Source organism: Lissotriton vulgaris, chromosome 7 (genome assembly GCF_964263255.1).
Source record: "Lissotriton vulgaris chromosome 7, aLisVul1.2, whole genome shotgun sequence".
Lineage (NCBI taxonomy): Eukaryota > Metazoa > Chordata > Amphibia > Caudata > Salamandridae > Lissotriton > Lissotriton vulgaris.
This window is the reverse complement of record NC_141695.1, coordinates 304,125,382-304,147,577: the sequence shown is the minus strand read 5'-3', so window position 1 is coordinate 304,147,577 and position 22,196 is coordinate 304,125,382. Positions and strand designations below refer to the sequence as shown.

Below are 22,196 nucleotides of genomic sequence, written 5' to 3'. Positions count from 1 at the left end.
ATAGCAAATCTGGTCACAGGTTACCTAAAATCTGGCATGGAGTGGCAGTTAAGGCTTTTTTAAACTTACAGAAAATAAAATATATAGATTCACGAAACTCAAAAGGAGGGTTATCTATTTATGTACACCAGGTCCACATTTATCTTTTGAGGCCTTAGGTTATACTTTTGGAAGGCTTATTTTAGTGGTGCTGGTTTTACCATTACAAGGCATACACTCCCTTCACTCCCATAAATCTCTAACTCCATCTGATTTTTAAGTTTTGCCTGCACAGTGGTTGCAAAATCTATTGTAAAAAAAAAAGAAACTAAAAAGAGGATTTGAGCCTGCCCATTACTTACCTTCACTTCCCATTGGCTGGTTCTCACGTGGCTCCTACTTCACTTTACTTACCCATTGGTTGTCTCCCACGTGGGACTCATTTGCTTGCTTTTGATTGGTCAGTGCCTCCTCCTTTCTTACATCTTTCTCCTGGGCATCTTTCTGTTCATACGTGCCGAGGAGTTCGGACCAAGTACTGCTTCTTGTGGCCAGTGTCGTTACGCTGGCCATAGACTACTGCAGGAACTCTTTTTTTTTATTTACATTTGCAAGTGCTTTTGTCAGCAGTCCCTCTTCTTCACCCTTACCCACTTCTGTGTATTGACCCACCCCCCTCCTATTCTCCGTTGTGGTTTCACCCTAGCCCCTCTCTGCTCTCCTTTATGTTTTCAATCACCCCAGCCCCTCCCACTTGTATTTTCAGCCCCTCCTGCTCTCCATTATCTTTTCAAACCACCCTCCACTGCATGCTGTTGCATTTTAAAATTACTCTCCCACCCCTCCCATTTCAATATCAGAATCCCCGCTGACGCAGCACTTAGAATCAACCAGCATATGTTGCATCAGCGCATCAATGAGGAGCGCTCTTGACCACCTGCCTCCATCACATTCCACCCTTGCACTTGCTTCAGCACCCCACCTTCTCCGTTGCAGCCCCAGCCACCTGGGGCCATTGAAAGGTGAGATTCTGAGGTTGCATTGCTGCAAAATGGGCTTCCAAACTGCTGTGGTGGCTACCATACTAGAGTAGCACAGTGCAGGTGTTACAATTAAATCTCAGCATATGGAGCCCTTGTTCTTCCTAGGGGAAACCCGAGCTCCCAGGGCGACAAGAGTCCCCACTGAAAGAGCACTTTGAAGCATTCAACGGATTTTACATCGGTGCGTCAATAAGGAGCACTCGATGTGTATAGCACTCACTCACCATTTGTTGTCTGAGTGTGCTTCTGCCCTTTTTGTACCACTAATAGGAGCTGTTGGAAGTGGGGGTCCTTATCCCTCACCGCCACCACCAAATGCTGGAGGCGGGAGTCCCTGACCCCTCGTTTCAACGTTAGGCTAAGTAAGGACACCGTCTGAGATAGCCCTGCTCACTCCCTTAGTAGCTTGGCATGAGCATCCAGGCTTATCTCGAAGGCACGAGTGTACAATAAGTGCAACCACAATCACAGCAACCCAATGATGTCATCACAAATAGACTCCACAGGAGTTTTTATAAAATGAGTATAATCTTTATATGAGAAGTTATATGATATGAACACACAATACAAACCAATATACAGGAAAGGTTAGTATTCCTTCCGGTGGCTTGGTAGGTTCAAATCCCAACCACCGCTTCTAACCAACAGTTAAGCTCACTTCTAACCATTTCCAAAAGGTTAGGCAAGTCGTATTGCTAGAATCACACATGTTGTAAAAGAAAAGAAATACTGCAATGCGTAACAATATTCTCTTGTACTGTGCAACAGAGAAACAATGCCATACGTAGTGCCACAGTCATGTACTTTGCAATAGAAAGAGTAATGCAAGGTGTATCACTACCAGCATGCCCTGTACCACGAAGAAACAAAGCAATGCATCACGCTACAATCTTGTACTGTGCAATGAAGGAATAATGCACTGCGCCACGTTATAATCAGGTACTGTGCGATGAAGAAATAATGCAATTTGGCACGTTACAATCATGTACTCTGCAAGGGAAAAATAACGCAGTGCGTAGCACACCAAGCATGTAGTTCATCAGGCACAAATGAGGTCAGGCGTCATACGACAGTTCGATAGTTCGGTAGCAGCAATAATGCAAAGTGTAATAGGACAGTTTAGGTGCTCCGTTAACAGTGCCCCCAATATGGATCAATGATGACACAAAAATACCACTTCTCACTCCCGCCCCAGTACTGCAACTCCTTGGGCCAGCACGGGCCTAGATCCGATCCAAAGGAACAGGCTCACGCAGCTGACAGAAGCAAGAGGCAGAGAGAGTGTCACTCCGGGCCTGCACCCCACCCCAGGTGGTGAAGGTGGTGATCCACATTACCTGGGGTGGCGCGACCCCACTCTCCTCTCCTTCAGCGACTTGGGCCTTGATCCCGAACTTCATCAATGGGTACGGCGACCTAGGTCCGGCGGCTCAGCTACTCCGGGGCTGCCGGTCTGGGCCGCTGCTGTTTCTCTCCGAGTGCCTAGTGACCTCGCCTTCCTTCTGGCGGTCTTAGTGAACACCAAGATCCACCCTCAGCACTGTGGAGACTTACTTCGAATTCGGTGCACACACTACCCAGGCACTCCTCACCAGTGCCTCTGGTTGCACCTCGACATGCACTCTGCGCGTCCGAGACTCGCCTCTTCTCTGGTGCACCCCACGACCAGGCGCTCTTCACCTTGACTCTGCTTGCACCTCGACACGCACCCTGCACTTTCGAGTCTTACCTCTTCTCCCCATGCACACAATGACCTGGCACTCCTCACCAACACCCTGGCTGCACCACGACATGCACCCTGCGCGCCCAAGACTCACTTCTTAGTTCGCGCACACAACGACCTGGCGCTCCTCACATATTCTCTGGCTGCACCACGACACTCACTCTGCACATCCGAGTCTCACCTGGTCTCCTCGTGCACACAACGACCAGGCGCTCCTCACCAACGCCTTGACCTGCACCACGACACTCACCCTGCGCATCCGAGACTCAACTTACTCTTGCGTGCCCATGACCGCAAGGCACAACTTCTGAGGGTCTCAAGCTTCAAAAGCATGCACACACTGCATTGCTTGGGACTTCTCCGGAAACTTTTATGTTCCTGGGGTAACAAGACACAGTACAAAGCACAGTCTTCTTCAAGCAGGGGGACCCAACGCCTCCAAGCACAGTCCCAACAGCCTCTCCCTTTGTTAGAACAGCAAACTGCAGACCAGCCCCAGATTACGAAGCAAGGATTGGTCTTTCCACAGTAATCTCTTCAGTTGCTCCTTTTTTAGCACAGGTTCCTCTTGACCACAGAACACATCCAAGCCTGTTCAGTCTCAATCCATTTCTGTTTCATTCCAACATTCAAGGGTTTCAGCTCTCATAGTTATACCCCCTTAATGTCTTTGAAGTTCGTTTGTGCTCAGGGGTCCCTGACCCCTCCCTAAATCAGTTCTAGGTGTCTCCCTCCCAGTGTCACCTTTCTCCCTTTGATACATAGGGTCTGGATCCTTATTCACTCAGCTGTAGATGGGTCAATTGGTTTATAGCACCAGCCCAGGCCTTTTCACCTCCCGGGCTTCTCCTTCCCCTACTCTCCAGATGCAGGGCAGCCTGGTGCCATCTCAACCCCTCCCTGGGTCAAGACCTCTCCCAGCTCCTCTCACCTCTCAGATCCAGACAGTCAATCCACATTCAGCAGAGACACACAGAAATGCTTCAGCACAAAACTCAGCCACTTTCTAAAAGAGTGTTTTCTGAACACACAGTGACAAAACCACTTTCGTAGAAAGATGTGTTATGACACTGTAGGTTCATATATACCAGACTTCACCTCTCCATTATAAACTTACAGGAAAGTAGGCTACCAAACACAACATCCAGCCTCCCCAGTCTGTCCTCTGGGCTGGATGGCCTTTCAGCAGTGAAAAACGAAATGGAGTGTTTTCCACTGTCAGGACATAACACACACATTAGTATATGTTTTGCCTTTCACCTACACTGCACCCTGCCCAGGGTTTACCCGGGATCTACCACAGGGGTGCACAATGTCTATGCAAAAGGGAAAGTTAGGCCTGACAAGCGGTTGCACTTGTCAGGACAACATGCTAACAGTAAACTGCGTGCAAGCCCTACACTGCAGGCCTGAGTTCCCTTCTACGCGCGTCTTTGCATTACTAGCCCTGCCACACACAGTGCACATCACTATGGACTTTACTAGTAAGGCAAACATACCGATCATGGCCAACAAATTACCATTACACTTTACATAGGGAACACTTGTACTTTGACACTGATCAGCAGTGGCAAAGTACCCAAAGCATCTAGATTGCAAAGGAGGCAGAGGCAAAAAGTCAGGGGAAATCAAGCCAAAATATGCTACGTCTAACAGGAGCCCTCACACAATCTTGTGTTGTAGGCAGAGGCTGCAGACTCTTCTATCAGCAGGCACATATGCAACCTGTGCACAAACCTCTCTAAAAAAGAGATGCAGTGGCTTCAGAGCAACACCCCCAGGTTTACAGCCAACACCCACATCTGCACTTCTCAGCTAGACAACTTTGCAAGGAAGACATGGTGTAACAGCCAGGGCTGCTGATTGGGGAACCATCTCAGAATCTCTGCTCAACAGCCTTCTATTCTGAGAAAATCACTTAATCTCTCCCATCCCTATAAACAATGAATTGTGACCTTGTGAAATGTGACTGGTGCTCATTAAAAACGCTACCATACCTTTGGGATGAGTTCGTGCTAAAACAAACTGCAAAAGACATGACAGATTCTTGAGAAAATCTATTGACCTTTCATTATAGGATTACACTTTTTAAATAGAATTCAGCAAAGGCGCTATTTTTACTCATTTAATTCATCACTGCTTAAAAAACTCTACTCCAGGTCTTGCAGGAAGGGGCTACTTTCATTTTTTTACACTGCTTCAGGGCTCAGGATACTGCTGTCTGCACAGCTTAGCCAAACGCCTATCAGAGGGGGTGTCCAACATAGGCCCATGAGGGTGAGATCCATGCCAGGATTTCAGGGTGCCCACACAAGATAAATGGACATCCAAGTAATATAATGGGAAAGTATCTAGTTAATAGATGTTTATCCTGAAAATCTGGCGTGAGCCCAGCTTCATGCACTGACATTGGACACTCTTGCTTGACTGGGTTCTTCACTCTGCATTGATAAATGTAGTTGTGCGGTAAGTTTCCTCACAAGGTTTGGTCTCAAATAAGATATACCACAGAAGGGATCTCATCCAAAAGAGAACAGAGTGCCCAGTCCAGGCAGTGCCGGACTGGCCATAGCGGGCACCGGGCGTTTCCCCGGTAGGCCGCTAGGATGGGGGCCGGTTTTGGGCCCCTGGGGGCCGTTTTTATTACCGGGGGCCGGCAATATCGGCCCCCGGTAACAAAATCGTCAGAAACCGGCCGTTGCAAACTGCTCAGCTGCACTCCCCCTGGGGTGACCAGAGGGAGGGTAGGGGGCAGCTGAGCAGTTTGCCAGGGCCGGTTTCTGTTCTCAGTCCGGCCCTGAGTCCAGGCATAGGGATTGTAAGGGAACAGCCCCAATATATATACCATGACCCGAAAATATTGGGCCCTATTTTACAAGAGCACCAATTACATTACACAAGGTCAGAATATTTCTTGCCTATAGGGCTTTTTTTTTTAACTCTAAGCCATGTTGAACAGTATGTAACAAAAAGCATTGAAAAAGCCAATACAGGCCACATTGACAGAACCTATTGACTTTGCCAATGCGTGTCCTTATAGTGCAGAGCTTAAGCAGTAGCACTCAGCGCCAAGAAGCTTTTTACTGATGATGTGCACGTCAACAATAAGTACCCAATACAAATATGCACACAAATCACACACATACATTCAGGGCACGGTGTTAGGACACAAGCTGGACTCTTCCAGTGAGAAGATACAGAGGACTTACCCAGCAGATGCTGTTGCTTCCTGGGGGTTTAGGATGTTCTCTGCTGTAAGGCAGTATTGAAGAGAGCGCTTCCCAAGGGAGAGAGTGCGTGCAGTGTCCATGAGCCTCTCTAAATACTAATGCATGGTCCTTAATTCACTCTTCCGGAGGGCTCCACTTACTGTCATTAGTGGCCCCTATAAATCTGAACCGAGATGATGGAGGGAGGGCGCTGGCACTGAGTGAACTACACAACTCATGGAGTGCCCCATGCTGAGATCAATCAGGACTCAAAACTTCTCTCCATCTGCATCTGGAATGGTAAAATCAATTATTACATCAGCCTTATTATAATACTGGCAGCCTGTCCCGACCTTGTCCGGGATCAATCAGGCTTCCCCGCCCCCCGCCCGCCCCGACATTGTCCAGAAGCCCGGGCCCCCGCCCGGCCCGTCCCCCGCCTGCCCCGACCCCCGCCTGCCCCGACCCCCGCCTGCCCCGACATTGTCCGTGGGTCCCCTTACCTCAGCCGCCGCTCCTCCCCCGCGCTCCTCAGTTTACAGCTCCGCCGCTCCTCGCTCCTCACCGCCGCTGGTCACCGCTCCTCCCGCCTGTCCGCTGCTCGTCACCTCACCGCTCCTCCCGCCTGTCCGCTGCTTGTCACCTCACCGCCGCTGGTCACCGCTCCTTCGGCCTGTCTGCTGCTCCTCACGTCACCGCTCCTCCGACCGCTCCTCGTCATGCTCCTGGACGCCGCTCCTCCCTGCGAACCTGACGTGAGCACGCACGCCGCGGCCGGCGCTACTTCGGAGGGACTACTTTTTTTTATGTACATTTTTTAAATAACTTTTTTATTTTATTTATATAGCCTATGACCATCTGCACACCCTGACGATTACAACGGTGTATCGGGTGTGTGGATTGGCGCTGTGGTTCCCGAGTTTACCCGCCTCAAAGTTCTTCCTTTATTATAGTAATATAGAAGATGAAGAAATGTAAATGCCTGTGTTGGTCTCTGGAACTTTTTTTTTTTTTACTGTCCTACAAGATTTTAGTGATTTTGAAGCGCGCCTTAGGGGCAGCATTCGACGTGAAGTTTATGATAAACCGTTTGATAATGGCATGGCATGAAATACCAGCCTGACTTCTATTACCTGGGCAACAGCTAGATAGTTTGTTCAGGGTACATCTTTGCCAACACCATGACTCAAAGGAAAATTCGATGTATACTTGTATATTAATAAGAATATATAAAAGTGTAGTAAAAAATTAAGAAATTGGATTTTATTGATGGCTGGCAGTATCAGAGGCACTAAAGAATGCAACGAATTCCTGGTACTTATTGTGGCTTTTTGTTGCCTAACGCGCTGCCTATTTTATCGCAATATTTCCCAAGACAGACGCGCGTCTGCTTTTTAGCAAGGCCCGTGAGCCTCAGCGCACACCTATCCCTCGAGGGCTTTGCTTTGACTGCCACCTTGTCAGCTGTGGAAAACCTGATAAGAAGGGGGGACTCTGCTGCAGCACCAGGCCCCGGCTGATCATGGGCCTTTACTAAAACTGCTCATTCATACACAGAGCTGCAGACTGGCTCCAATTTCATAGAAGCACAATTTGATCCTCGATATTTTATTTAAAAAATACCAGTGGAAAAATCTGCAAGTATAATGCAGGGTAATTTCCTTCGTGAGTGCTCCTGGGAAGCTGATCACTAAACATCGCTTAATCTGATCGGATGGATGATTGGAAGGATTTAATCTTGCCCCTTGATTCAAGATATAATCATGAACAGATTCAAGATGGCTTTTTCAACGATTGACTAACCTTTGTCCTTCGGTACTTACCCCTGAGGAATACAGCGCAGCAAAAGTGCCCTCGGTGCTTCTGCTCTGTAGACTTCAGGCCAGCATTTCACAATGTGGATCATGATATCCTGTGGAAAAAGCCCCTTACACCAGTTAACTGGCACCGACGATGAAACTACAGCGAGCGCACCTAACAGCTATTGGTAGGAAATACGCCCCACTGGACTAGGGCAGGATGGAATGTGGCAGATTGGAGTGGGGCCGATAGGAGTGGAGCAGATTGGAGTGGGGCCGATAGGAGTGGGTACAAATTGATTTGGATTTGAGTGGGCAGATTGTTTTGGATTGGAAGTGGGACAGATTGGGGTGGGGAAGATTAAAGTTGGGCAGATTGCCTTGGATTGGAGTGGGACGGATTGGAGTGGGGCAGACTTGAATGGGGTAGATTGGTTTGGATTTGAGGGGCAGATTTCAGTGGTCAGATTGTTTTAGATTGGAGAGCTACAGATTTGAGTAGGGAAAATTAGAATGGGGCATAGTGCTTCAGATTGGAGTGGGGGAAGATTGTTTTGGATTGGAATGGGGCAGACTGTTTTGGTTTCAAGGGGGGGCAGATTGTTTTGGACTGAAAATTGGCAAATTGAAGTGGGGCAGATTGTTTTGGATTGGAGTAGGTCAGAATGTTTTGTATCAGAGTGTGGTGGATTGGAGTGGGTTGGATTGGGGTGAGTAGTTTGGATTGGACTGGGGTGAATTGGATTGAGTGGGGCAGATTGGTGTGGGGTGGATTGGATTGGTCTGGAGTGGATTGGTGTGTGGTGGAATGGGGTGTACACCACAGTTATGTGTTAAAGCATCATAAGAACGAATTAATATCACTTTGCAATGAGAAAATCCACATCTTTTGAGAACAGCGCCCACAAGAAAAAACAAAAGAAAACATGGGTGAAAAGTGGGAAAAGATAGCTTGGTAAAATAAAAGAAAGTAAACTTTAGAAAATAAATCTTTGCAATTTAGTTTGCCCTACTGGGCACGTTTTTGTCAGTCACACGCCTTCTGTTTGACGGGCACTCAGGGGCGGCTCCACCGTTATGGCAAAGGAGTGTTGCCACACTGCTCAGTGCCAGCAGATTAAAACACATGAAAAAAAATGATAATAAATGAATTTTATTATTATTTTATTTTTTATGTGACCTGCAGGCTGCCAGAAAAACGAGTCCTATGACGAGCCGGGGCCACCCCTTTGACAGAGCTATGACAGAGAGGAGGAGTTGTGGGCACTGGAAGTGCACATGCCGATTTGGCGGGCCATCTTAGGACGACCAAACGGACATGGGCACTTAGCATTTCTCCAACCCGAGCTATGTTGCATAGCCGGGTGGAGAACACACAGGCTTCCAGGCCCTGGCTAAGTGGCAAACTAGGCATTTTTAACCCCTTCCATGCTGATGACGAACCCCAGCCGTCCTGCACTACGGCTGGGGTTTGTCACGACCCGCCCCGGTTCGTGTTGTTTACAGCACACCAGGGGAATCGCGGCCGCATGGAAAGGGTTAAATGTGTTAATGATCCCTGACTAATAGGACACACATAAAATTGATTACTATTTAAATTTGCTATTTGAAGTATGTACACATAAGGACTAATAATACCGGCTAGCTTGAATCCAGTGGTAAAGTGAGCTAGGGACCCACGTCTGGGTACATCCTGCCAACTTGGGGTGAACAAAATCTGACCATGCAGGTATAAAACCGGCCAGAAGGCAACCCTACCTTATGCTGCACACGTTTCTGCTGTATAACTCATTTATATGAGTGGACATGTAGGTAAAGCGAGGTAAACAAAAAATGTAAAAGGTCACTAAAGTACTGCAACATTTTTCCAGTGCTCCAATGTTTTCTTTGACTACGCTGTGTGCCCAGAGCACAGAACTACAGGGCTTACACTAACACTACTTCTTGTATACAAGCATTTGTCTTGCTGTGTTCATTCTTGGCAGTTTTCGTGTGATTTGAGGACCAGCGGACTTGCATTTACTTTAACTGACGCCTATAATACAAGAGTCAACTACAAGAACACAACAGCTCCACGCAGCTTAATAAAATGCTGAAAAACCGCAAATATAAAACTGCACCAACGTTTTCGAGAAGCAAGTTTTGTGTAATGTAGAATGAATAATTTATTTAACCACCCTCAGTGAGTTTTCTGAATATTTTACCCCTGAGGAAACGTATTATAGATTCACTCAATGGTTTTTTGGGGGGAAAAGCTACCTATATCTAATAGGAAAAAATGGGAAATTTCCTTTGTATGTGTACCAACAAATGCCACATTTATTAAAATGGCACTCCTGTGTCAGACACTAGAGAGCGAAAAAACATACTGCAGAGGATGGCAAAGAGGTGCTTAGCCCACGCTGGCACCCTGAGACTTGTCTTTATTCCAAGTGGCAGGGTGGTGGCTGGAGACTTTTTATTTAAATGTTATAGAGAAAGGCAGACTGTTTGTGCAAAGAACTAATTACAAAGTACCCATCGGGGTCAGCAGCAGGTCACAGCGATGCTTAAAGCATATTTAACAAAATCAGGGCCCATGTTTCTGGTGAGGGCAGGCAGCAGCTTTCTGAAGAAAAAAATCTGAAAATGTTATTTTTCAGTGTAGGGCGAGAGCTCTAGCTCACAAAATTGTATAATGCCTGAAGCTCTACATATCTTCACTTCTTTCATTTTTATAAGGTCGAGCCTACCAGACCGCGCAAGCTGTCTGGTTGCCAATGACCAGTTGTGGGCTTAATACCAAGAACTTACAGGAGGTAACAGACAACACACATTGCTTACGGTTAGGTAGCTTTATTGTCACGCTCACCTGCTTGCTTCTAATTCGAGTCTTTCTGTGTCCCTGCTTCTTGTGTTTGTCCCTCCCCTAGAGCAGAGCCTCTTTACCATCTCTCTGACTGGCTGCCTTCTGTGCTTTCAGTACTCACTTTCAGGGAACTCCTTTTTTTTCTTTTTGCTTAAGCACTTCACAAGAGTGCATGTGTTCTCTAGCTCTCTGCTGTGTTGCTCTCCCCCATGTGCTGCTTTTCTCCTCCCCCTCCCACACCCTGTTGTTTTTTCCCACCTACTGTTTCATTGTCCCCCATGCCCATCATGTTTTTTTGGGAGAGGGCAAGAAATACATTGCTGCCCACCTCTACACCTTGAACAAAGTATGTTCACCCTAAGTCTTTTTTTGCTTTATTTCCCAGTCCCCCTGGTATTGGTAAATTTCAAAAATGATACCTGCATCATTTTGCAAGTTTGGATGCGTAATGATGTATGTACACACCTACACAATGACACTGCCATTACTGCTGAGTCATTGTGCCTTTTTATTTACCTCTTGCCATGATGTAGAGCATCGGCAAAGCACTGGCAAAGCCAATAGTTGCCAAAGGCAAGATCTATTTGCTTTGCCAATGCTTGTTTATTCATCTATTTATTTGAAGAACAGTAGCGAGAACCTTTCAGCTAGAAGTATTGGCTCGGGCTTCTTCTCCTTCCGGACCGCGTGTGGGTAGGTCCATGGTCACAGTAAGGTACCAACAGTCGTGGAGCCAACGCATGGGAGAAGTCCGTTGACGCCATACCTTTCCCTAGTAGGGATTCACTGAGACACACCAGGACCCCCTGGAGTGCTACTAAGTTTCCTGTGGAAGGTAGTAATCGGCCCGTCCACTCATGTGTAGTACAGTACAGTTCTTGTTTAGGTCCTGATGAATTGCTAGTTAAGCATGAAACATGTCGACCATTAGGTAGAGCACACATCACTGGATCTTTGTACCGGTGTGTATGCTCTCCTTACTTTTTTTATTAAGGTAGTTAACCACACCATTAAAGTTCCTTGTGGATTATGTAACCTTTTTTAATTCTCACCCTCCCTCCCCTTTTTTTACGCCTACACTTTACTTAAAGCCCTCACAACCACATGCACCAATTGGCAGGAACAAAAGATCTCCGATAAAGAGCCCCTTCGCGAGTGCCCATCAGACATTGCAGCGCCAGTCTGACGAAGAGCAAAACCCAGATGATGAAGCATGACACCTAGCTTGCTGGGTGTGTGAGGGTTTTAGTTCCGAAAGGGGGCTTCCCCCTCCTTTCCCACTGTTGCTTGGTTCTCTTATTCCTACATCTCTCCAACCTTTGGGAAACAGTGTATCCTTTTCGTTTGTCTAGTTCAGAGGCTTGTACACTGGACCCCGTTAGAAATTAGCCCTCTTGGTCCCCCCCTTTGTTGTTTAGCTAGAAGTATTGCACATAATAATACGTCTTATATTACATATCTGAAAAATAATAAACGGTTTGGGGTATAACATAAACAGGATAGTATTACTGGTGCTGGTAAGTGAATGGCAATGGCGGGCGTAGTAGGCTCAAGCTCTTTTTGGAGTTGTATGAATGAACGATGCATAGAGGTTACCTCAGCCCCCCTCACTGACACCCCCACACACAAATGCACCCTCTCAGTCTGTGTGTGTTCTTTCATCTTCCAGGAAAAAGCCGACCTCGGGGAGATCAACTTCTCTCTCTGTTACCTCCCCACCGCCGGCCGGCTGACGGCGACCATCATCAAAGCCACCAACCTGAAGGCCATGGACCTGACCGGATTCTCAGGTGAGACTCAAGGAAAACAAGCACTTATACCACCAACAACAGAGGCGCTCAAGCGTCAGCGGTATGGGAATTGGTGAAAGTTGACCTTGTTGCAACCTGAAATTTTAGAACATATCTGGAAACAAAAAGTAGCCTTGGGGCTCAGGCCGGCTGAAAAGTCAGGAGTGTCTCATCCCAACAGAGGGCTGCGAAGGCTAGCATTAGATACTCTTGTTTGCTTGCATTGTAAGCTCCATAAAAGACACAGCAAGGACTTGAAGGGGATGTGGACGGTTGATTTGTTTGCCATTTCTGAGTGATTTTGGGGAGAAAGAACATCAATAGCCTAATTGACCATATTCTGCTCAGTGTTGACCCCTAGTAAGACTCATCGTATGTCCTTTCCTCTGGGCGCGGGCCCATAATTGTGGCTCTGCCAATTACACAAGTTAACACAGTTAACACCTCTAAGCAGAAGGATTTAACTATTGTTGACACCTTTAGTAGAGGGCAATGCTATTTAATGGCAGGAAAAATACTTATACAGTCTTAATATCTTGACATATTAGTAGATATTAGCAGAAGAGATATTTTATTTTGAAATGCATATTTCACCAGATAAACATGCTGGCTTTCTGTAACCATTTGACCATCCAAAATACTCAATCTTGATGCACCTACATGGTGCATAGGCATTGTTTAATTTGTGCCGGTGTTTTCTAGCGCTCGGCACCGGTACCTATTTGTAAACACCCTTACATGTTTATGAGAAGCCACCACCTGGTGGCGCTATGTGTGTGCATTTTTAGGCAACATTTATTAGTGCAGCTTTAAACTATGTAACAGAATGATAACATTTGAACTTGAACCTGCAGCTAAAAATTGGGTTGTGCCAGCTACAGTGGACCAGTGAGTAATACTTCGGGCCCTGGCAAGTATTTCTTTACGTTTTTTTTTTTTTTTTTACAAAAATGAGCATTGTGTATTGGGTTACTAAAAACGACTTCAATCTTGCACAACGTTTCATACTCCGGTGTTATATCCATAACTTACTCCAGCATTCTCAAAGAACCTTAAGGGATAATCCTCTATTGGCCTGCACTGCCAATTATTTGCACAACGCTATTCGCGCAAGTCTTTCACAAAACGAAAATCAACGCTGTCAAGGGACAGTCTCGTGTTTTTATTTTCAATGCTCCTCGTTTATTTATGAGCGGCTATTTCTGGGCCAGGAGACAATGCCGCATTGGCATGGGAGTTTACAAGAAGGATTTCCGAATCAATGCTGTGCCATTTGCATTCAATCCCAATGAAAACCAATGAAATTGACGAAAAGCCCTTATTGGAGGCAGGGCTGAGGATGGAGATGTACATTAGTATGCATGGCTGAGATTAGAACGTGCAAGGTAATGAATGGCCGGCTCGATAGCTGCCTCCAGATATCGACAGCGCGACTTTCATGGGATACAGGGCTGGCATCGAGCACTTGCACATATTAACCAGACTTCCTGCAGCCTAAAACAATACCTTAGATGTCACGAGACCAGTACACAGCCCCAGCATTTGTTCTTGTCTACGATTTACAGATTTCTGGTCTGCGATCAATAAAGCAATTAGACTTTTCATTTGCAAATGTTCAATAAGGACATTCTCCAAACTATATTTGCTGGGTACTAATGTGGTTACACCCTGGCTCAATCGATGAAGGGCTCTTGTCCGCCGCCAACATTTGATTTAGGGTGCCCCGAAAAGATGGAACGAACACATCGAGGACCGCACCCCAATATTCAAAAGGGAATAATTAAAACAAGAGCAGCCCTTCCTGCTGGCCTAGCCAACCATACCACATTAGGGAAGGTTTTGTGCAAAGCTCTCCTGCTGCTGTCTGTTTACACTGAAAGTGGTTATGTTGAAAATCTGACATGGATCCATCCTTCCGTAGCACATCCTTGCTTGATTTTATTCTTCGGTCGTATCAGACAGTTTAACACCAGCGTATTCTTTTGTGGCATTAGTAGTAGAGTTTACATAACAACACAATCAGCTCGATTCATCAAGCGAAATTGCGCTCGCAAAAGGCCAGATTCTGAGAATCTGGCCCTTTGCTAGTGCAATTTTTGCATTTGGGATTCATCATCCCAAATGCAAAAATCGCTATTAGCGAAATCGCATATTTGCGAGGAATTGGATTTAAGGAATCTCTAATAGAGATTCCTTAAAGAATCTCTAATAGAGATTCCTTAAATGCAATTCATCAACCAATTAGAAATTGCGAATTCGAAATATTTGGTCGCAATTTACCACGAAGTCTGACTTCGTGGTAAATTGCGAAAAAAGAGTAAAAAGCACTTTAGTGCATTTTTTTCTTTTGCATGTTACACACACACATGTCGGACATGTGTGTGCGCAACACCTGTTTAAATTTGCATTTAAGGGGTGCTACAGGGTGTCCTTTGGACACCCCTGGTACCCTTTAAATCGCTATCTTATTTGCGATTAGCAAATTGCTAATTGCAAATAAGGAATACTCCCCATTCATTCCTATGGGCCTTTTGGCCCATAGGAATGAATGGGGAGTTATTCCTTATTTGCGATTAGCAATTTGCTAATCGCAAATAAGGAATGTGTAGGAATCGCATTTTATTTTGCGATTCCTACATGAATCCCGTTTTGCGAGTCTGTAATAGCGATTCCTTATGAATCACTATTAAAGACTCGCAAAACGGGTCTTTGATGAATCTGGCTGATAGTTTTTCTCTCCGCTTTTCTAAATTGATTCGGATAAGCAGCCAGGAGAACACAGATGAGTCCTTTGATGTAAAGCTCACAGATGTGGAGAAGCCGAGGGCATTTTCATAAAGATGGTGCTGCCAACGGCCGAACCAATCCCAGTCTGGAGACCCGGTTCATAAAGATAAACCAGCCTCCCTGAGACAGGTTCATAGTTTAGGTCTCAAATTTGTGATCGATGGATCTGTGGAGATTCTCAGATGAGCCTGTCTGAGTAGTCTTGTGTCTGGCATCTACAATCACACCATCTAATGGGATCCACAAGTGAGATGCCCTGTGATACGTTCATGACCTCGTGGCAACATCTATAATCCAAGGATTTAGCTAAATTCATAGGTGCCTCTTTTGGAGCTGGGTTGTTTCATTGCCTCTGGTCTTGATATCTTCATTTATTTATAAAGTTTTATATAGTGTGAACATGACCCTGGCGGGTATCAGAGCGCTTTACAATTAGGATAGGTGAGTATAGAAGCGGGAAAGGACAAGCATTACTTAAAAATGCATAATATGAACAAGATCAGAGTATATCGGGGATCTATGTGGATTCTTAGGTGATTGCCTCTGAGATAGGTTCATAGCCTCAAGTCTGAATTCTGTGATCCATAGGTGTACGTTGCTTCGCAAAAGAGTCATCCTTAGATGATTTCAGAGCCACGTGAACATCAATGATCCCAGGACACCCCATCTGCGAAACCTGTGGTGACTAATAAGGATGGCCTTGTCCATCCAATCTGCCCACCAACCGGCATAGTGCACCATAATAAAAAAGTTCTCTTTGCTCCAGTTACTCACCTTTGTTTACCCATCACCTTGGACAGTCTTCTGGGTATGTCCAGGCTGAAACAGTCTGGGTGATGATTTGCTGGCTGGATCCAATTGAGGCACTTACGTCTGGGTTAACAAGCTGCAAAAATAGCAATATATTTGCTTTTGCTAGCATGTGTGATCCGTGATGAAGTCTATGTTGAGGGAATGTGCAGGATGTGGGTGCGCAAGTCATAAAATCCCTTGGTGAGACAGTGGTGTGATTGTGTGGAGCATGTATAAAATGGTAGGTACATGTGTGAGATAGTGGTGCATTGGTGATACAGTGCAGATGTGAGATAGTAGTATGACAGCGATGGTATATATATGTAAAATGATGTTGTATCTGTGATTGCATACACGTGGGAGATGGTGGGTTGTAGGTTTTCAAGTGTATGCTTGGAATGTAGATGTTTGGTATTGGCAGAATACTGTTTGTGGCTCACACACCACCAGTTAACACAACAGAATATCTAATGAATGACCATATTTTTGTCGCCCCCTATCTACTCTTTCCTTACCATCATATCCATGCTGATCTCTGCTCTCCCGTCCTACTCCTACATCTATTTACTCTTCATTGTTCCTCCTGCCCTTCTTGCGCTCACCTTTTCTATCTCATCATGCTCACTCCTCTGCTTCTTCCACCTCATACCTTCTCCTCCTACCTCAATCTGATCATTTCTTCCATGTTCTATCCGCATTCACATCCACTTCATGCCCTCACTCCCTGCTCCCTCTGTTCTATTGCCAATCTTTCCCTGCTTCTTCCCCTCACTGTCCCTGTGCCCTCTCTCTACACACAGACCCCTACGTCAAAGCATCTTTGATGTGTGAGGGGAGGCGGTTGAAGAAGAGGAAAACGTCCATCAAGAAGAACACGCTGAACCCGAGCTACAACGAGGCGCTGGTGTTCGACATCCCCAACGAGAACATGGACCACGTCAGCCTGACCATCGCGGTCATGGACTACGACTGGTGAGGGCCAGGCGAGCGCCTGCATGGAGCTGTATCAGAGACTGAGGGCCTCATCTAGAGAAGGTTAGATACAGGAAACCCGTTGACCAACGGTGGGTTTCCAGACTGCCCACCTCTCATATTTCCAGAATCATTTATAGGTGGAGACAGTGGTCGAAGCGCATTAAAAAAAAGTATGGGAACTGTGCACAATGGGAGTGGGGTAAATGAGCGTAGGGGCGTGGCAAAAAAAACCTAAATATTCTGCATCTTTTTTCAGTTTTTCCTCTTCAGGTAACTAAACTTAAAATAACACAGCTTGAATGAAAATTAAATTCAAGTTATGTCAATAAGTGGGAACTGCACTATCATACATTATGAAACCTCTATTAGTTAATGCTTTGCAGAGGTCTGTGTATGTGACCAGAGAACCATAGAAATGAACCCTGGTTGGTGCTGTGGCGACTAGTGAATTGTGTATGTTTAGGGCTATAAGATCCCAGTCTGTGAAAGAAAGCACTGTCAACATGTAAGTCATTTTTTTAAACGTGCCTTACACACAGGCTGCTACAAAATGCGAAAAAAGGTGGAAAATAAAAAAAGTGTTTCCAAAAAGCTCACACTTCATAGTTTAGCTGGTAGCTCCGTTACAATAACTCTCAAAAACAATAAGTGTGTGTCATCAGGAAGCTTCAACTGATTCCATCAGTTACAGCCAATACCGGCTTCAAAGCACCCTTGGCCAGGCCCGGACTGGCCGTTGAGGGCACCGGGCAATTCCCCGTTGGGCCGCATGGTTGGGGGCCGGTTTTGGGCCCCTGGGGCCGTTTTGTTACAGGGCCGTTATGCTGCAAAAACGGCCCTGTAACAAAAAACGGCCGAAAACCGGCCCTATCACAGAGCGCGGTCACACCTCTCCCCCCTCCCCTCTCCTCCCGGAGGGGGCGAGGGGGGCCAGCCGAGCACTTTGCCAGGGCCGGTTCTGGTTCCCAGTCCGGCCCTGCCCGTGGCATTTGAAGATTAACCAGTTTTGCACATTTACATTTCTTTCAGGCAAGCATGCACCCTGGTAAGAAGGTTTAGGTAGCTGTCTGCCCCTCCCGCGGTTTCACGGGACAGGAGGTTCCCTGAATGACATTTCAGACGAAGCATTTCTATCGGAATTAACCGCCCAGGACGGTTCTCTTATCTCAAAAAGCAAGGAAACTGTTTTTCTAAAAGTAAACAAGTATGGGGACGTCGCCCCCGTCAGGTCCCCAACTTCAACCACTGACTGGAGATAAAGGTACGTCTCGGAGCTGGTGCGCTTTCTTCCACAATCCAGAGGGTGGTCATGAGGAGGAGGCAAAAGAGGAGGGCGATAAAAAGTGCAATAGTCTAAGAACTGTGGATTTTGTCAGTCTGTGGATTTCTATAGCGGATCTTTGGATATCCGGTTGCTTCCATCATCTTCGTGCCGGGTGCTTCCATCATCTTCTTATCGGGCGCTTCCATCATCATCTTATCGGGCGCTTCCATCATCTTCAAGGGAGCTTGGTAGCGGGCAGAACCACAAACTTCGTCTGGCTTCTCTCCTGACAGCCTTAGTAGTGTTAGGCCGCCGCTCTGAGAATTACGACTTAGTAAATGGTCTGCTTAGCCGAAACTCCCTCCTTTCGTCGCAGGTTAAACCCTTCTCTGGACGGCACAGTAGGATTGGGAAATTTTGCTACTTCAAGTGTCTCTGTATCAGGATAGCACTTCAGTGATGGTCGGTCTTTGTTCAGGAGCTCTTCCTGGGTGGCCACGTCTTCGGTCGTCGTCAGGGTCGAGGTTATCTTCTTGCAATGGTGTGCATGCACCCAATTGCACTTTCCTTCCACTTGAAGAGCTGTTCGGGTGGTAAGTAGGACTTGCCAGGGGCCCGTCCACCGGGGTTCCAGACTCTTGGCACGCTGGAAGTTGCGGATCAGGATGAAATCCCCGGGTTGCAGGTTGTGTCCGGGACCCCTGGAAGCGTCAGGAATGGCATGCAGCACCTGTTGGTGGATAACAGACAGTGTCTCAGTCAATTTATACAAGTAATCGGACATTAGGACGTCCGGGACGTCATGAATGGAAGTCGGTTTTGGTGCAGACCAGACGCTCATGGGCCGGCCGAAAACGACCTCGTAAGGCGTCAAGTGGTGTTTGGTGGGGGTAGAACGCATTGATAGAAATGCCAGTGGGAGAGCGTCTGGCCATTTCAGTCCTGTGGAAGCCACTATTTTAGCCAGTTTTAGTTTCAGAGTGGCATTGTGTCGTTCAACCAGTCCAGCAGATTGGGGGTGGAAGACTGCGTGGAACTTTAGTACCTTTGCAGTGGCCATAGCAGTGTTGTCGCGGGTTGGATAGGCTTCCACCCACTTGCTAAATGCGCACACCACAACAAGTACGTACTTCAGGCCTTGGCACCTTTCTAGCTGGATGTAGTCCATCTGCAGGACTTCAAGCGGGTGATTGGGAACCCCAAACCCTCCCCGGGGTACTACAGTTCCTTTCCCAGGGTTGTGTTGCTGGCATATCAGACATTGTTGGACCAGACGTTTGGCGGAGTCTGCGATCTTGTCATTGTGCCAAACCTTGGAGACAAGCTCGGTCCTAGAGGCTGATCCTATGTGTGCAGGGGAGTGTGCCATGGTCAGTATGGGGATCAGGTATGAATCGGGTAGCAACCATTTGTTCGTGTCTTTTGTTCGCCAGCAGCCTTCATCGTCTTTCAGTCCCACCCGTGCCCATTCGGTCAATTCGTGTTGTGAGCTGGCCATTTGGATGTTGCTAATAGTTTCCCTAGTGTCTGTCCATTTCTCAGCTTGTGACCTGGTCACGTACATGCATGTTGTCGTCCTATTCTCAGCTGTGGTTCGGGCAGTCATGTCGGCTAGTGCATTCCCTTGTCCAATGATGTCTGTCACCTTTTTGTGTGCTTGGCATTTTATTACTGCAAGTTGCTTGGGAAGAAGGACTGCTTCAGTTAGGGCGGAGACTAGATCTCCGTGCAAGATGGGGGTGCCATGCGAGGTCAAGAATCCCCTCTCCTTCCAAAGGAGCCCAAAATGGTGAACCACCCCGAAGGCATACTGGCTGTTGGTGTAAATGTTTGCTGTGGTTCCTGTTGCCAGGATACATGCTCGTGTGAGGGCAATCAGTTCTGCTGCCTGTGCAGATCTTTGTGTGGTGCGGGCTGTCTCTACTACAGTTCGGGCTGTGGTGACTGCATAAGCAGTTGAGGTGGTGCCATCGGGTAGTTTGATGCAAGAGCCGTCCACCCACAGCTCTCCGTCAGGGTCAGGAAAAGCTGTGTCTCTGAGGTCAACCCTACTCCTGGTCTGTTCGTCCGTGAGGGTCACACAGTTATGTACAGGGGACACATTGGGATCATTCTCTGGTAGGGGTAACAAAGTTGCCGGGTTCAGTGTGGTGCATATTTTCAGGGTGATGTGGGGTGCAAGCAGAGTCAATTCGTATCCAGTCAGTCGTGCACTCGTCAGGTGTTGCGTCTTAGTCTGGTTCAGGAGGGTGTCAACCGCATGGGGTACTAACACCGTGAGGGAATTCGAGAGCACGATCCCCTCACTCTGTCGGATAGAGATAGCAGCGGCAGCTACAGCTCGAAGGCAGGCAGGCAAGGCTCTGGCTACTGGGTCAAGAGTGGCAGAGAAGTAAGCGCATGGTCGTTGCTTTGGGCCAATGGACTGGGTCAAGACAGACAAAGCACATCCCTCCCTTTCGCGAGTGTAGAGGGAGAAGGGCTTCGTGTAATCAGGGGTTCCTAGGACAGGGGCTGAACAAAGGGCATCTCGTAGTTCTATGAAGGAGGATTGGCATTCAGGGGTCCAAGGGAGTGGGAAGGGGACATCTTTAGCTAGCAGAGAAAGCAGCGGTTTCACAATGAGGCTGAAATTCGGTAACCACTGTCGGCAGAAGGAAGTGAGGCCTAGTAGGGAGCGGACTTGCTTCTGAGTCTTAGGGACAGGGGTCTCTAGAATGGTTTGGATTCGATCGGGAGTAAGTTTCCTTCCGTCTTTGGACAAGAGGTGGCCTAAGTAAGTGACCTGGGGTTGGCAGAATTGCAGCTTCTTTTTGGAGACCTTGTGGCCATTTTCCGCAAGGAAGTGCAGGAGTTGGATGGTGGCTGTGACTGCAAGTGGAGTGGTATCGGCCGCCAAAAGGATGTCATCGACGTATTGTATCAACACCACTCCATCGGGTAACTGGACTTCATCCAGTTGTCTCTTGAGGGCTTGACTGTAGATGCTGGGGCTTTCTGTGTAGCCTTGGGGTGCTCGACAGAATCTATATGAGCGGGCTTTGAAGGTGAAGCCAAAGAGGTATCGGCTGTCTGGATGGATGGGGATAGAGAAGACAGCATTTTTGAGGTCAATGACAGTGAAGGTGGTGGCAGTAGAAGGAATCAAAGTCAGAATAGTGGTGATGCCTGAGACCACGGGGTACTGAGGTACAACTACTTTGTTGACCTCTCGAAGGTCGATGATGAAGCGGTACGCTTTCTCATCTCCCTCTCCTCGTTTCTTTATGATGGGTAAGATAGGGCTGTTGCAAACATTGCTAACTACTTCCTCTACCACTCCTGCGTCTATCAGGGACTGAATAATCTTCACCAATGCCTTCTCGCCCTCGGGCGATATCCGATATTGTGGAAGTTTTGGGAGTATTGCGTCCTGTCGAACAGTTATGTGCACTGGGTCAATCATCATCCGTCCTACGTCCGAATCAGTCTTGGCCCACAGATACGGAGGCAGAGTGTCAAGTAGACACGAGTCAGTGATGGAAAACATGCGTCGGGAAGGACAATGTCTGAGCAGAGCTGGGTTGTCGTACAGAAAGACTCGAACTCCATCTTGCGAACATTTAATAGTAGCCCGGAAATGTTTCAGCAAGTCAAGTCCCATAATGGCGTCAGGGGTATTGGAGGAAAGCAAAAATGTTGTGTCAGTGGTGTTGTTTTCTAGGTCAAAGGAGATCGGTGTGGACAAAGGGTTAGTGGAGGGCGTTCCATCGAAACCTATCGATGTTACAAGCGAGCCAGACAAGGGTGCCCTTGGAAACAGTCGTTTAGATAACGCACTACGTGTCGCGCCAGTGTCTACCAGAAATGGAGACTTCGTACCTAGGACCTTAGCGGTGACATAAGGACCTTGCTGGTCAACATAGAGCTCGACTGGATCCCTCCCTTGCCCTAGGCAGTCCTATGCGAAGTCGTGGGCGTTGTCGCAGTCAGACTGCTGGTACTAGT

General features: G+C 47.2%; 1 protein-coding gene across 1 annotated transcript in view; it reads left to right on the top strand.

Moving 5' to 3' along the window:
* The window catches only part of SYT3 (synaptotagmin 3), a 320,686-nt gene that overhangs the window by 192,320 nt on the left and 106,170 nt on the right, over positions 1–22,196 (top strand). The window contains exons 7-8 of the mRNA XM_086930105.1: positions 12,271–12,391; positions 16,771–16,942. Of these exons, the coding sequence (XP_086786231.1) occupies positions 12,271–12,391; positions 16,771–16,942 (293 nt within the window). The remainder of the gene's footprint in view (positions 1–12,270; positions 12,392–16,770; positions 16,943–22,196) is intronic.